The sequence below is a fragment of the Macaca nemestrina genome, chromosome 1 (genome assembly GCF_043159975.1).
Source record: "Macaca nemestrina isolate mMacNem1 chromosome 1, mMacNem.hap1, whole genome shotgun sequence".
Taxonomy (NCBI): domain Eukaryota; kingdom Metazoa; phylum Chordata; class Mammalia; order Primates; family Cercopithecidae; genus Macaca; species Macaca nemestrina.
In genome coordinates this window covers 61361666-61377751 of record NC_092125.1, presented here as the reverse complement: position 1 = coordinate 61377751, position 16086 = coordinate 61361666, and the positions used below count along the sequence as shown (strand labels likewise).

Sequence of the window (16086 nt, the reverse complement as noted above, 5' to 3'; positions counted from 1 at the left end):
AATTGAATGGTGACCGCCTCCCCGCCCCCCACCACCCAGCTCCGCAAAGGATAACATCACTTGGAATCTCAGAACGTGACTGTGTTTGGAATAGGGATCTTTGCAAATGTAATGAAGGTAAAGATCTCAAGATGAGATCATCTTGGATTAGAATGTCCTTCTGAGAGACAGAAAGGAGGAGACATACAGAGACACAGAGAGGGAGGGCATGTAAAATGGAGGCAGGCAGAGACTGGAGTGATGCCGTTGCACACCCAAGAACACCAGGGGCCATCAGAAGCTGGAAGCTGCCAGAAAGGATTCCCCCTGGAGCCTTTGGAGGAAGTATGGTCCTGCCAGCACCTTGTTTCCAGGCTTCAGGCCTCCAGAACTGTGAGAGAATAAACTTCTGTTGTTTCAAACCACCTGGTTGGTGGCCATTTGTTACAGTAGCTCTGGGAAACCGATACAAATGTCCACCATTCTTTTTTTCTTTCTTTCTTTCTTTGAGACAGAGTTTCACTCTTGTTGCCCAGGCTGGAGTGCAATGGTGCGATCTCAGCTCACTGCAACCTCCGCCTCCGGGGTTCAAGCGATTCTCCTACCTCAGACCTCCCGAGTAGCTGGGATTACAGGTATGTGCCACCTCGCCTGGTTAATTTTATATTTTTAGTAGAGATGGGGTTTCTCCATGTTGGTCAGGCTGGTCTCAAATTCCTGACCTCAGGTGATCCGCCCACCTCAGCCTCCCAAAGTGCTGGGATTACAGGTGTGAGCCACCATGCCTGGCCTGAATGTCCACCGTTATTATTCTTCATAAGAAACGTAGGCATTTCAAGCTATTACCAAACTCATAGCCACTATTTATCATTGTCTATTTTTCTCCATCAATGGATATGAAAATATTACTATCATGAAAAATAAATTATATTTGCAACCCCATTATCTTCCAGATGGAGAAGCAGTTTGAGAGAGGGCAGCGGAGAAGCAAGAGAGCTGGTCTGGAACCCAGCTGCCTGACTCGTGAGTCATTTCTCTTCCTCCAAAGCCCTGTTAAGTCTGGGGCTGCTTATGGTCCTCACCACCTACACAAACAAAGTCAGGGTCATGTTCATCCATCAGGAGGTTCAGGGCCATTTTCCGCTTTCCTCTGTTTGGCAACACTAAGAGCCACCCTCTGATTGTTCCAGAAAAGCAAGAATTGCTAAAGGCCATTGTGTCAAGTTTGCCCAATTCATGCTACTTGACATCTTACCCTGCCCCACCCTGCTCCCACCCCTCCTCCCACTAGTGCCCCTGATTGCAACACTCCTGGCTGGGGTGGGACAGGGTGGCCAGATAAAAGCAAAGCAGGACCTGGAATGCTGGTTTGTATGGGCTGAGCCTGCCGCTGAGCTGCATCATGGTGCGGTCTGTGGTCTGGGCAGGTGAGCTGTCAGGGATAGTGGGCTGGGTCTCGGGAGCTGTGGGGAGGTGGGGATGTGCATGTCCAGGGACCCCTTGCTACCCTTTGCAAGGAAGCAGGGGGACTCAGGAGAACTTCAGAGGGTCATTTTATCCCTCTCCATGCCTCCTGGCTTGCAGCCCCTTAATTACCTTTCCTGTGGGCTCCCCCTTAGGCTCTTTCAACCCAAGAGACTTCGTGTTGCAAGGGAAGGCTTTTCTCAACAGGCTGAAGATGACTTGACTTTCCTCTTTCTGTCCTGAAAGCCCAGAGTCAATGAGGCCCCTGCACTGGGTCTTTGTGTCTTTCCCATGTTCTTACGTCCCTCCTGTTGGCCTTATCCAAGAAGCACCCACTGCGAAGAGCCTCTTCTCTAACCTCATATTGGCTGTCCTGCAAGAAGGCAGCCTGGGGCCAGGACCCTGGGCATCCTTGCAAATTTTCATGCAGGTTCTATTAGGTTGACAGAGAAGTCCAAGGTCACCAGGTGAAAGAGATCTCTTTGAAGGAGTCCTGTCAAGGCCTAGGTCTCCACGGCTGTGGATGCCTGCTACAGCCAGGCGGTGGAAAGGCAGCAGGAAGCATTAACGATGGGAGCAGAGGCACAGGCCCTCCCCAGGAGGTGATCTCTCCCCGTGCAGCCCTTCCAGATTGGTTCTTTCTAGCCCCAGAACAGGTTTTCTTCTTGTTCCGAAAGAGAAGCAGTCTCTCTGAATAACTCACAAGTCAGCGGTTTTTCCACAGGCTTCCTGAATCCACACTGCCCTTTACTGAGACATAGAGAGGGGGCAGCCTCAGCCCAGGGAGCCATCCCAGGCCAGAAAGGGACCCCCATGGTCTGGCCTGCATGAAGGGATGGGCACAGTGCCCTCCTGGGTCCCTTCTGGAAGGAGAAAGCTTGATTCGTAGGAAATCAGCCCTCCCTGACCACCTCCTGTGCTTCCGTAGCTGTGGGGCCTGGGAAGGTGAGAATGGCGGCGTAACCCTGGCCTTCTCTCTTGTGTTGCTCCAGGTTTCATGGTCCTGCTGATGATCCCATGGGGTAAGTGGCCTCTTTCTTGGAGCTAGCTCTTGAATCCCTTAGCCCCTTCCCTGGGCTTTGCTTCATGTCCCAACACACTTTCCCTGCCACACCTCCCCAAGAGCTCCAGATTTCAGTAGTGACTCTCTTCCAAAGCTCAGACCCTGCAAATGTCCCCATCCCCTAGCAGCCCTCCCAGGAAGGCCCTTGCCTCCTTATCCACTAGCTGAGCTCCTGCACATGTGTGGGGCCAGCTTGCACATCAGCTCTCTCAGGGCTTTCCTTTCCTGGGGTCGCTGGCTCCCTCCTCTGCACTCTGTGCTCTTGCAGCACCTGTGTGTTTTACAGCGCATTTTGCACTGCCTCTCATTATTGGCTCAGATGTGTCTCTGCACCAGACTCCAAGTTGCTGGGGATAAGGAACCTTAGTCTCATCTGGCTCAGCATCCCCAGCCCCTTAGCTCCGCGAGGATAACACACTGCTTCCGATCTGTTGAACCGATCAGATGTAGAGCTTGAGAGAGGCAGGAGGGAGCTCCTTGTTGTGTCAAATGGAAAAGAGACCTTGGGGCACCTTCAGCAACTCAGACTCCTGGTCCCCCTCTTGCCCCACCTCATTCCCTGGGCATCAGTGGCCTGGGAATGCTGGCCTCTCAGACCTTGTCCTGTGACTGTGCCTCTCACATTTGGCTGTGGCGTTGGATGTACATTTCCCTCTCAGCCTCATAGGAGGGAACAGCCGCGGATACAGGTACAGCAAACATGGGGAAGATGAGAGGTGGGAGATTTCTCAAAAAGCTTTAGTCCAGGCTACTTCTGGGCTTTCTGCAGTATAGTAATAATAGTAGGACTTTGTGTGAACTAAGGGTTAATACACACAAAACACCTAGAACAGAACTTCTTCCATGCAGTGTTCCTCCGAGTGTTTTACATGTATTAACTTTAGCCCACACGGGGGTCGTGTGACACACATTATGGGAGGTCCAATGGCCTCCCTGTTTCACACAGCAGGAAGCTGAGTCACACAGTGAGTAAGTTGCAAAGTTGGGATTTCAACCCAGACACTGACATGCCAGAGTCCCTGCTGTTAACCACTGCACTTTATTTTCTCCATAGTACAGAAATTCATAACAATATTTGATATGCGACAGCATGACATGACAGAAAAAGAGCTTCCTGGCTCCTTCCTACGTGGCCTGGAGGATGAGTTCTCTGGGTTCATCCCCTCCTTCCTCTCTTTTGCTTTGGGCAGTTCAGCAATTCTCCTGTATCACTGCAGGCTACACCCCAGCCCCACCAGCACGCTGCACTCCGGGGTGCCCCCTGGTTAGAAACAGTGACAACTCCAGAGCCACGTGTATGCCCAGGGTCAGCCCTCTATGCTCTTGGGTTCTAGTTGAGGCCTGTCTGAGCGCTCTCTTCCCGAAACTCTCCTATAGACACTTTGCACCCTTCCTCTTCCTCGCCCCCTCCCTGTCCATGTGGGCATTGGAGGGGGTACAGAGAGACCCTGCTGGGGCAAAGGGAAGTCCCAGGTTCTAGACACCAGCCACAGACACGATCCAGTCCAAACTCACCGCTCCATCAAGATCTTGGCATAAAATGTTGGCTCACACGAACCACACCATCATAGATTGAGAGAATAGAAGAGACCCCAGAGACCACACAGTCATTATCAGATGGGGCCAGGATTGAAAAAGAGTTGGACCCAAAGTCTATTTTTGGCAGATGCTGGAATGAAGACTAGCATTCTTGCTTCCTGATGTCCTGGTCAACCCTGCACAGGGCTGACCTCAGTGGGGGTCATCACCACCAGGCCCTCACTGGGAACAGACCATCCTACCCCCTGCAAAGTCTTTTCACACACTGTAGGGTACTCTAGAGGCAAGTACCCTATAGTGTGTGGGGTACTTAGAGACAAGATGCCTTCTCCTAGATAAAATTAGCTCTTTATTAGAATCTCAGCAGTGATATTGATAAACATAGATTATCTACAAGGGATAACAGGCAAATGCAAATGGCTTTAATGCAAGACTAAAGAAACATAAACCCAGGCCTGTGACCCGGGTCTCCTCTCTGCTACTTATCGGTTTGCATTTTAATGAAGTATTCTGAGGTATTCCAAACCGTTTTGGAAAGTTCTGCCTGCCTTCCTTCTGCAGATGAGCATGCCATGTCTAATTCCCTCTGGGCCTCATGCTGGGGCTACCTGGGGCTACCTTCTTTCAGGTTTCGGGGCCTGGAGGGGAGACCCTAACTGGGGGTAGGGAGACCCTAACTGGGGGTAGGGAGACCTGCCTGCCAGACCCTAGTCCTGGGAGCTCAGACTCTGAGACTAGCAACTTTTAAGGATGTCAAGGAGTCAAGAGGCTTGGGTCGCAGCACGGCTGCTCTGCCCTCTTAGCAGCTGTGCTGATGAGGATGGGCCCCAAGCTCGTGAACCTCAACTTGCTTCCCGGGAAAACAAGTCTTGGAAGATGATGGCCCTACCCACTCAGTGTTCTGAGGATCCCATGTCTGGCCTCTGAAAATGCTTTCCCACCTGCAAGGCTCCACCCACACAAAAGCAAATGCCATTTCTGCCTGTCGCGTCCCTCCACTGACTCCAGGTGTAGAAGAGGGAGGTCCAAGGACATTGCCTGCCCCAGACGGAGGGTCACAAGTCCCCAGAAGGCCCTGCTGACAGCTATCTCTTTTCTTTACTCCAACGGGCCAGGTTCTGCTGCAAAACTGGTCTGCTACTTCACCAACTGGGCCCAGTACAGACAGGGGGAGGCTCGCTTCCTGCCCAAGGACGTGGACCCCAGCCTTTGCACCCACCTCATCTACGCCTTCGCTGGCATGACCAACCACCAGCTGAGCACCATTGAGTGGAATGACGAGACTCTCTACCAGGAGTTCAATGGCCGGAAGAAGATGTGAGCCAAAGCAGAGGAGCAGGGTGGGTGGGGTGTGGTGGGGGGACAGACAACCTCCTCCCAGAGCCAGGCACCTCCCCAGAACCAAGGACCTGCCACAGACCCACTGTGTGGCTTTGGGCAAGTTGTATCACCTCTCTGGGCTCTCCTGTGCTTAATGAAAGAGGTAGGGGTTGCTTAGGGGATCCCAAAGGACCCTTCCAGTTTAGGTCTAAGTGGGATCGGGATTGTGAGACTTTCTGTCTCCCGTGAAGGCCCTTCCTCATTGTGAAATTGATCCACCCTTCAGCCCCAGTGTTCTGGGTGCCTTCACAAAGCCTCTTGAGAATCTGCCCCAATCCTTGCTTCCTGAGCCCATGCAGCGGTGTCTCCCCGGTTGGACAGGTGGTTCTGGGAGTCAGGAACGTGACTTCCCTTTCCCAATCTACAGCTGTCCCCGGAATGCTAGTACAGGCTCTGTGCATAGACACTTTGACACGTCCCCACCCTTGTTGCTCCTCCCCATGGTAACATCCCTGCCAGGGAACCCTGAGAGCTGGCAGAGTAAATCCTGCCGTGTCTCCTGTCTTTCCCAGGAATCCCAAGCTGAAGACCCTGTTAGCCATCGGAGGCTGGAATTTCGGCACTCAGAGGTTAGTTGACTGTGGTCACCTGTGTGGTAAAGTTCCTGGATGAGAACCTGGTGCACTGGCCAGAGGGAGCCCTGGTCAGAGGGAGCACTGGTCAGGGAATCGGGCCAGGCTGAGGTGTGGTCAGGGGAAAGGAGAGGGGAGCTGAACTCTGGGGGCTGCATTTCTTTCTGGGTTCTTGGCACCCCAGCAGGAGGGCAGCACAGTGAGCTTCGTTCCAGGCTGTTTCAGATCCAGTCTTGGCAGAAGCACAGGTCTAAACACAGCAGAGGGCTCAGACCTCTCCAGGCATCAGTCTCTTCTTCCATGAAATGAGAAGAGGGAGGGTCCCAACTAATCCTGACAACATGCAGTGTCTATGTTTTCTGAGCTCAGAAATGGGTTATCTTGTCCCAGAGAGAATGTTTATTCCACTTCTGAGTATAAAAGGTAATCTGTGAGATTGAGCCTGGGTGCCAAAGTATTGGCATTTGGGGGACATTTTTTAATGATTTATGGAGATAATGGAATGGAGTATTTGAAACTTGGTGTTTTCTAGAAAATCCAGAATATATGGCTCCCAAAGCTCTAAACAGTCTTTCTAAAACTTTTTTGGATCATGAACCCTTTTGGGAATCTGATGAAAGTTATGACTCATCTTCCAAAATAATGCTTATATACAGATTGCTTATTGAAATACAGGAATTTTTAGCCTGGTGTCCCCAGACTAAATTAATAAAAATAAAATAGGATCAATCTGTAAAGGACTTGAGACCCCCCAAGAAGTTCAGGGACTTCCCACTAAGGAAGGCAGATGTGGAGAGGTGGTTCTTGAGGCAGCATGGGGATTTTGACGAGCTCCAGACTAGTAATAGTAATAAAAACACAAAGCACTCTACAGGTGTGAGCTAGAGGAAAGATGACCAGGTTAACCTGCCAGGAAACTAAAACAGTGGGCTCTCCGGGTCTTTACTAACCTTAGTAAAGGAATTAGAGAAATTCTCATTAGAGAAAAATCCTAATTAGAGAAAAATTAGTTTCTCTAATTCCTCTTCTTTTTAAACCTTCATTCCGAGGGTGTCAACTAGCTCTGATTCGAGGTGGGACAATTCAGGGGCTTGGAGGGAGCCTCTGGAGGGAATTTTGGGAAAGGCTTCTAGGGCATCCATGAGCCCCTGGTGGTGTTGATGTTCGGGGGTAGAAAGCGCTCTGGATGGTCCCCTTTCCTCAACCCAGACCATAACTCACCAGCAAATATCCCTGCAGCCTCTGAAGAAGCCCTCCCAGCGCCCCTCCCGGCCCAGACACAGAGACGCACTGTCCTGAGTGTTTTCTCGCCTGTCTCTGAGTGAGAGCGGCCTCCTGTTTGGTCCAAGGCAGGCCCTTACTCCCCTTCATCACCTCACAGGTTCACAGATATGGTAGCCACGGCCAACAACCGTCAGACCTTCGTCAACTCAGCCATCAGATTTCTGCGCAAATACGGCTTTGATGGCCTTGACCTTGACTGGGAGTACCCAGGAAGCCGGGGGAGCCCTGCCATAGACAAGGAACGCTTCACAGCCCTGGTGCAGGTACCGCTGGGTGGGGCGGGGATCACCCTGTCTGCGCAGAGACCCAGAGCTGGAGCCCCCACGGCACATATGAGGGCTGCTCTGCCCCCAGAGCCAGCTGCTTCACGTATCTGCGTGGCATAGATCAGCCCTGTGGTCAGCTCTCAGACTTCTACCAGTGAACATCTACCTGGGGCTCACAGGGGCTGCCTGCCTGGTACGTGCCCCTGTGTTGACTCTGAGCTCCACTCCCACAGGACTTGGCCAACGCCTTCCAGCAGGAAGCCCAGACCTCAGGGAAGGAACGCCTCCTTCTGAGTGCAGCGGTTCCAGCTGGGCGGACCTATGTGGATGCTGGATATGAGGTGGACAAAATCGCCAGGTGAGTCTCAGGCAGATGGCTTGGAACTGTGCTCTCAGAAGGAGGAGAGGCCAAGGGTGGACTGAGCTTTCCCGGGGGTAGAGCGGGTATTCACCTACAAGGCATTTGGAAAGTCCCATCCTTACACCAAAACAAAAGCAGACAATTCCCTGATTTTGTACTCAGGGTAAAACTAAGACACATCCAGAAAGGCTTTTCTCGGTGTCTGCTGCTGCCCTGTTCCAGATCCTTCATTTTGGATCTCTGCCCTCTTCCTTGGGAACTCATTCTTAAGGTGAAAATGCCCCTGAGCCGGTAGTGAAGCCATTGTCTTCCAGAAAATGTGTTTTCTGGATCCTTGCTCCTCAAAGTACAGCATGTGGACTCACAGCCCCCACAACAACCAGGTGCTCGTTAGAATTATGGACTGTCAGGCCCCACCTCAGGCCTTCTGAAGAAGAACCTTCATTTTAATGAGATTCCTGGGCGATCTGTGTGCACACTGAAGTGGGAGAAACCCTGAGCTAGAGTTTCCTCCAAAATAGCAATGTAGCAGGAGGCTTCTTGAGTGGAATAGGGAGGGCCTGGGGGTGCTGAGGGGACAGTGGGGTGAGGATGACAAGTTTGAATGAGAATGAGAATGGCCTCCATAAGGGGGCTGGCTGGGACTGCTGTCTGGGTCATCTTCTGCAGAGCCAGGTGAGCCTGCCACCTTTGCCTCTGACCCCAGTGGTTCCTCCCTAGGCCATGCACTGAGGGAGTAGGAGTAAGAAAGAAGGGCTCCCCTCACCCCCAATCCCTGTTCCTCACCTCCTCTTCCATGCCTCCTGCAGGAACCTGGATTTTGTCAACCTTATGGCCTACGACTTCCATGGCTCTTGGGAGAAGGTCACGGGACATAATAGTCCCCTCTACAAGAGGCAAGAGGAGAGTGGTGCAGCGGCCAGCCTCAACGTGGTACGTGTGGCCAGAGGGCTGAGGCAGGACTCCCCTGTCCAGCAGGCCCTGTCTGGTGGCTTCTTTTGAGCCCCAAGGCCCCCATAGGAAAAAAGACACAGGGCGCTGAGAAACCAGAAGCTTTTTCATTTCTTTGCTTGCTTGTTTTCTTCTATTTTCCTGGTCCCTACCCCTACTGAAGGGAAACCTCACTTCTGTGGAGCATCTTGGCTGATGGTAGACACAGCAAACCAATTTGATGACAAACAAGTGACCAATGGGGAAGCCCACTTTGAGCTTGAGTCTCCAGCCAGCAGGCCTGCTGCTTCCCTCACACACCTCCACCCCATTTCCTTCAAGACAGTGGGCAGACTTGTGCTCCATGGTCACACTGGTTGACCTTCTGGAAGGCGCTTTCAGGGGTAGGAGCTTTCCCAAGTTGATAACATCTCCACGGACGTCACTAAGGATGGAAGCACCCCCAGCACCTGCAAAGGGCAGCCTTCATTTTTAGACTAGGGTAGGTTGGGGTCTCCTAACTTTTCCTCATTGAGCAACCAAGACACTTTTAATTTTTAAAATTTTATTTATTCTTAAGAGATAGAGTCTTGCTCTCTCACCAAGATGGGCACGCAGTGGCATGATCATAGCTCACTGCAGCTTCATCCTCCCAGGCTTAAGCTATTCTCCTGCCCCAGCCTTCTGAGTAACTGGAATCACTATGACCAGCTAATTTTTTTTTTAATTTGTAGAGATGGAGTCTTGCTATATGCCCAGGATGGTCTCAAACTCCTGCCCTCAAGCAATCCTCCTGCCTCAGCCTCCCAAAGTGTTGGAATTATAGGCATGAGCCAACATGCTCAGCCTAGATCCTCTTTATAAGCCCTCTCTATATCTTAAAATATAGAGAGGGTTTATAAAACCCTACAGAGAGGGCTTATAATAACTATATTGTTTTTCTTTCTTAAAACAAGCAAAACCAAACAACAAAGAGAAAGCCCTAAATTAAAATGCTTTTTACTTTTGGAGAGCCCACATCTCTGTATATCAGCTGGAGTGGGACATCTTTGACTTTCTGGCTCTTTCATGAATAAAGAGCACCTCTTTTAGCTAGTGAGCCAGGCACCCACATTTCACACTGAGTCTGGCCTCTCCATCCCCGTCTGGAAGACTGTGTGAGTTTTGGAGGAAACTGTATCCCTGTGCCGGTGGGGAGACACAGAAAGAAAGACATTCAGCTGAGAGGTGAGTGGGGTTGGAGTCCCTCCAGCACCCTGCTCTCCACACTGTGTACCTTGAATCCACTGAGGAATGGAGGTTATCTTATTTCTACAAAGAGGCCTTCTACTCACCACACGATGTGCCCGGGGATTGCTTCTAGCCAGAGGGGTGACTTTTCCCAACTTGCACAAAAGTGCTATAACAGATCAGGAGAAGCCCCGACTTCTGCCTTCAGAAAGCACCAGTCTGATCAAAGATAAGTCGTATAGATGGACAAAAAGAAATATATTTAAATAAATGTAGTGAAAGCTGTTCTTTACCTAAGTGCTAAGTGGGCTCAGAGTAACTAGACCTTACAAAACTAGGGCAACTTCTGGGGGAAAGTGAACCATACTCTTGGCTTAAGGAATGAGGCTTCATTATTCATTAATTTATCACACTCATATCGGGTACCTTCTCCCGTCACAGGCCTGGGGGTGTCACATCAAGTAATACATAACCGGGGGAAGGCCTTATTCAGAGGTGGGTAAGGAAGCCTTTGTTCTATCTGAGCATCAGGTGTCATTCTAGGTACTGGGGATACAGAGATAAATAAAGCAGACTCGATTCCCTGCTTTTGTACTCAGGGTAAAACTAAGACAACAATCATGATAACAATGATGACTATAGTGACCCTTTATTGCGTTGTGCTGACCTTTTGCATGCATTATAACCTTTAATTCTCACAATGCCCTAAGAGATGGATATTTTCCCTATTCCCATGTTACAGACAAAACACCAAGGCTCAGTGAGGTTAAATAAGCTGCTGGGAAAGGCAGGGATCTGTGTCTGCCTTGTTCACTGGTGTGTCTGAAGCACCATGGACAGCGCCTGGCACACAGTGGGCCATCAGTACACAATGATTCAGTGAATGGTTGTCTGCATCTGAAGCCCATGCTCTCTGATTATCATGCCATGCAGCTTCTTCATTGGGGTCACGGGTTTAAGGCAGGCTCTACAGAAGGTGGGGTAGGGCTGGAATACTAACGAAGGCCCTTGGGGCTCCAGTTGAGGAGCCCCTGCCCTCCTAGTTCTGTCTCTGGATCCCCCAGACTTAGAACCAGGCCAAGGGCTGAGAAAATTAACCCTGCCCTCTTCCGCCACCAGGATGCTGCTGTGCAAATGTGGCTGCAGAAGGGGACCCCTGCCAGCAAGCTGATCCTTGGCATGCCTACCTACGGACGCTCCTTCACCCTGGCCTCCCCCTCAGACACCAGAGTGGGGGCCCCAGCCACAGGGTCTGGCACTCCTGGCCCCTTCACCAAGGAAGGAGGGATGTTGGCCTACTATGAGGTAGGAAAACCCATAACCACCCTGGGTACTGTGGGGGTCAGGGGGTGCCTGAGAGAGCAGAGGGTTCCTTCTCCCACCGTTTCTGAGTAAGGAAGCCAGGTGCAGAGAATTCTGGCCAGGTAAATTCCATACCATCCATACTGTCTTGAATTTATCCTTAAGCCCAGGTGCCTCAAGCTGAATTCAGCGTTCTAGGTCACTGCAAAGCACATCCTGATTCTCCAGGCTTCCTCAGACAGGAATTTTCCAATCTCTAGTCTCCTCCTGGTGAGGAAGGGAAGGTGCCTGCAAGAGCCTCCCTCCTCCTCCCCAGTGCTGCCTTCTGCTCCCACAGGTCTGCTCCTGGAAGGGGGCCACCAAACAGAGAATCCAGGACCAGGAGGTGCCCTACATCTTCCGGGACAACCAGTGGGTGGGCTTTGATGATGTGGAGAGCTTCAAAACCAAGGTGAGGCCCAGCTCTGCTGGCAGGGGGGTGGTCCTGAGTGAACAAGGCCTGTCAATGACATGGAATGAGGGCAGTTCAGGACCTCAAGGGTGAGTCTCCTTTAAATGTCCCAACATTTCATAAATCTCCATGTGATCGTATTTTGTACCTTTACTACCTATTGACTCAGAAAAGACAAAATGACAAAAAATTACTCTACATTTAGTAGCACCCTGGAAAGGATTTCTAAATACTATACAAATTCTACAGACATATGAAGAGGAGAAATACACATGGTGAGGCATATAGCTTTATTCAGCCCATTGGCAATAGCTGGTGCATGTTCAAATTACAGATCTTTTGCTTTACTTATAGGACCCCCTTCTCCTGCCCAATATTGGTGGCCTGAAGAGTTAGTGCATTTACCTGGTTTCATGCCACTCTCCCCTGTGAAACTGTTAGCTCCTGAAGATGGATGCTTCACTAGTTTATCTGTACATCCCACATCAATTATCTTGTGTGGTTGACAGTGGCAGCTTCTAGAGGTGGAGAATTGCAGGCGGCCACGATCCTGGCTGGGGAGATGGGAGAAGGGGTCAGGGTGGAAGGGTGTTTCAGATAAGTCCTAAAGCATAGAAGGTGGCCATTCTTAGGGGTGAGGGAGCAGGCCACTGCACAAGCAAAGACGTGGGTGTGAAGCAAGTAGAGGCTGGACTCTGAGAACAAAGTGTAGGCCCACATAGCTGGACCCCCAAGCAGGGCAGGTAGAGGAAGGGAGCTAGCTGAAAGGGAGGCTGGGGCCAGCAAGGGATCAAGCACCGTGGCCCCCTGGCAGGGTTAGAGGACAGAGAATCCCACTCTGAGGAAACACAGTCATACCCTCAGGAAGCCTCAGGAATCTGGTGGAGGGAAGATGGCTCTCAGGGAAGACAAAGACATGAAGACAGAAGCAAGCCTTGATTGAGATCTTTTGGAACTCTGAGTTGTTCCCTATGGTAACTGAACTTACCTTGACCAGCATACAGTACCCTTAAATAAAGCAGCTCAGCCCACACATGACCAAGCTGTGAAGGGTTCCCACTTAGGGAGGTGCACACATCTTCCCGGCATACCCGCCCCACCCCAGGTCATGCTTATGTTAAGACAAGGAGACTGCAAAATGACTGATGTCCAAGCAGCATGAGGACTCAGCACCCAAGCTCCCAGCCCAGTGCTGTCTCCAGAACCTGCAGCCACTCACAGGCCTGAGGCTGCTGGAGAAAAAAGGGCCCTGTCCAGATGAGGTAGCCAGGCTCTGCAGCTGGCCGGGCTAGGCTTCCCCGGGCTCCTCCACTGCATCCCCTCCCTGCACAGGTCAGCTATCTGAAGCAGAAGAGACTGGGCGGGGCGATGGTCTGGGCACTGGATTTAGATGACTTTGCCGGCTTCTCCTGCGACCAGGGCCGATACCCTCTCATCCAGACGTTGCGGCGGGAACTGAGTAAGTAAGGTGCCCCGGGCCAGTGGCGGAATTTGGAGGTGGGGTATGAACACAGATCCATGCATCCAATGAACTGTAGGTCCTGGGTCCTTCTGAGGAAATGACTTTGCCCCAATACTGTAATTTCCCAAGCTTCATGCACCCCTAGGAGCTAAGGAAACTGTCAAAACAATTTTCCTTTTTGCGCTTTCTCTTCCTGGTTGTAGCAATGCCTGCCCAGGGTGTTGTAACCGTGGCTTCCCTCCAGAGGGCCCCCAGCCTGGGAGCAGCAGCTTGTTCCTCTCTTATCTGGGAGAAAGCCTCCCCTTAGCCTGCAGCGTGTCACCCCCACCTGCCCTCAGCAGTATCTGGTTGTGCTTGCAGATGGGTAAAGACTTAACTGCCTGTCACATGTGTAGCCAGGTGTTGTCTGTGGCACTGTGCTTCAGCTGTAGGTATGGCTGTTGTCTGGCTGTTCTCTGCCTGGGGTACCTGGCTGTACTCAGCCTGTAGGGCATATGGTGCTGCGCTGCTGCCTGCCAATGGTTGCTGCCTGTGTGCTCTGCCTGTGGGTTTGGGATCTCTTAGGGGGAGCCTTGGTTGAATCTTCACTGTCTTCCCAGGTCTTCCATACGTGCCTTCAGGCACGCCAGAGCTTGAAGTTCCAACACGAGGTCAGCCCTCTGAACCTGAGCATGGCCCCAGCCCCGGACAAGACACGTTCTGCCAGGGCAAAGCTGATGGGCTCTATCCCAACCCTCGGGAACGGTCCAGCTTCTACAGCTGTGCAGGGGGGCGGCTGTTCCAGCAGAGCTGCCCGGCAGGCCTGGTGTTCAGCTCCTCCTGCAAATGCTGCACCTGGAATTGAGTCCCTAAGGCCCCTCCAGTCCCAGCTTCGAGGCTGGGCCCAGGATCACTCTACAGCCTGCCTCCTGCGGTTTCCCTGTGGGCTGCGATCTGGCTCCTGCAGGCCTCTCTGTGGTCTTCCTTTACCCAGGCTTTCTGCTCTCAGCCCTGCCTCCCTTTTTTCTGGGTCTCCTGGGCTGCCCCTTTCACTTGCAAAATAAATCTTTGGTTTGTGCCCCTCTCCCCAAAGATGTGGTGACTTAAGAGGCTCTCTAAGCACACTGTTGACTCCAAAAACATCCGCAGGTCAGAGCCAGGTGGGAAGGTGGTCGGTGCAGGATGTGCCAGGCCCTGTGGCAGGTCTTGCCTCATGAGTCCATATGCCAGTGGGTGGTTTCCAGTACACAGGTGATGGCAGCCAGAGCACGGCCCCAAGTGCAACACGTTCTTTGGTTATTGGCTCAGAAGCCTGGAAACAGGAGCTTCTGCAGACCTTCACGCAGGTGTTATTCCCAAAATACCACTAGATGGCAGCAGAGAAGAACTTTTCCCTGATTTAAGTGCTCTGCGAGCAGCCACACATTACAGTAAGAATTTGGACCCCTGGTACTCAGCGGCCTTCGAGATAAATCCTGTTTGGGCCCTTTGCAGGCCCTATCTCACCTACTGCCCCCGTTCACCAGATGAAGAAGGAACAATGATTATTCTCACTTTACAGGCATTTAAACTGAAGACTGATTCTAACCAATTCTGAGTCCAGAACCAAGGCCTGAAACGGGCCAGAGAGCATGCATACGGCGTCCTGGTTAGATAAAGTCATCCCAACATTCCTGGCTGCTTTGGGCTGCACCTTGATCATTCTGTTTGAAGAAAATCTGCACAAAGCCTAATGACCCAGCCTGTTATTCACTCCAAATTGGTTTCTGGGTGGGACTTGGGAAGGCAGCTGAGGATTGGGACAGGTGAGATGAGGGGGAGGCGGTTTGGCCCCCCACGTGAGTACACCCAGCACCAGAGCACCAGTGCCCTCATCACTCCGGCAGCCTGCCTGTCCACGGGCATTCTGAAACCTGCTCTCCTCAGTCCAGAGCACAAGCTGCTGGAGCATGTGCTCTGCCCCCTGAGATCTCAAATGAGGGATACGCCAACCACATCCCAATGAGCTGTTCAGAGTGGAGTCCAGGTGCAGGGGTGACTTCCGGCTTGCTGCACTCCAGCTGTGTGACTTCAGGCAAAGAAGCGGAGCCTCAGTCCTCTGCTGTAGGATGGGAGAACTGTGAGGAGTCAGTGAAGTCCTGCACACCTACCCTATGATCAGTGCTCATTCTCTCCCTCCCTCTTCCCTTCTCAGCCCTTCTTCATCTTCTGTGAGCTGGATATGTCAAGAATTTAGCAAATACTGTAGTCTCCTTTTAGCAGAATGCGCCCTCCTACAAGCATCCAAATAACCAAAGTCCTCCCTGAGTACACAGTCTTACACCTGCACTAGTCTTACCCTCAGGAAAGCATTAGCCACAGCCTCTCTCTGGTCTTCACATCCACCCTGCTCCTCTGCAAACTCACGGCCACTCCCTCAGCTAGAACCAGCATCACCTCATACCTGGACCCACCTTCCACCTGGCCTCCCTGCTTCCTGCCCACCCCCTCTTCCGGTCAGTCACCACACCACAGTTTGATCTTTCTAAAATAGAGAGCTAAGCCTGTCACTTCCCTTGCTGAAAAACTATCAACAGCTTCCCCTGCCCAAAGGAGAAAGTCCCCACCCATCAGCACAGTGTTGAGACCCTTTCTCAGGCCTTCGTGTCTTCTCCGGTCACATCTCCTGATATCCCCACCCCAGTTAAGTTGCTGGGTACCCCTGATGTCAGCATTAACCTCAACCATCAATGTCAGCTCCTCATGTGGGACCCCCACAGCCCTCTGTCACCCGGCTAGCTCAGGCGCACGCCATTTTCTGAATGAATCCTGCCCAGAACAAGAA

General features: G+C 51.8%; 1 protein-coding gene across 2 annotated transcripts; it reads left to right on the top strand.

Moving 5' to 3' along the window:
- Nucleotides 1-1329: 1329 nt before the first annotated feature.
- Nucleotides 1330-14348, top strand: LOC105484764 (chitinase 1). 2 transcript variants are annotated; one of them, XR_989205.2, is made up of 12 exons: nt 1330-1406; nt 2436-2465; nt 5161-5362; nt 5938-5994; nt 7379-7544; nt 7781-7905; nt 8718-8841; nt 11188-11373; nt 11708-11821; nt 13154-13280; nt 13487-13647; nt 13883-13970. XR_989205.2 is itself a non-coding variant. In XM_011746701.2 (11 exons), the coding sequence occupies exons 1-11, from the start codon at nt 1382-1384 to the stop codon at nt 14125-14127; spliced, it is 1401 nt and encodes a 466-aa protein (XP_011745003.2). In that variant the 5' UTR covers nt 1330-1381; the 3' UTR covers nt 14128-14348. The 2 variants fall into 2 exon arrangements, 1 of the variants encoding a protein (XP_011745003.2); XM_011746701.2 differs by lacking the exon at nt 13487-13647 and having other exon boundaries at nt 13883-14348.
- Nucleotides 14349-16086: the final 1738 nt, after the last annotated feature.

Coding starts and splice junctions, on each gene's coding strand:
- LOC105484764 (XM_011746701.2), top strand. CDS start 1,382: ATGGTGCGGTCTGTGGTCTGGGCAG. Junction 2,466..5,160: donor CCTGCTGATGATCCCATGGG/GTAAGTGGCCTC, acceptor CCAACGGGCCAG/GTTCTGCTGCAAAACTGGTC. Junction 7,906..8,717: donor GAGGTGGACAAAATCGCCAG/GTGAGTCTCAGG, acceptor TGCCTCCTGCAG/GAACCTGGATTTTGTCAACC.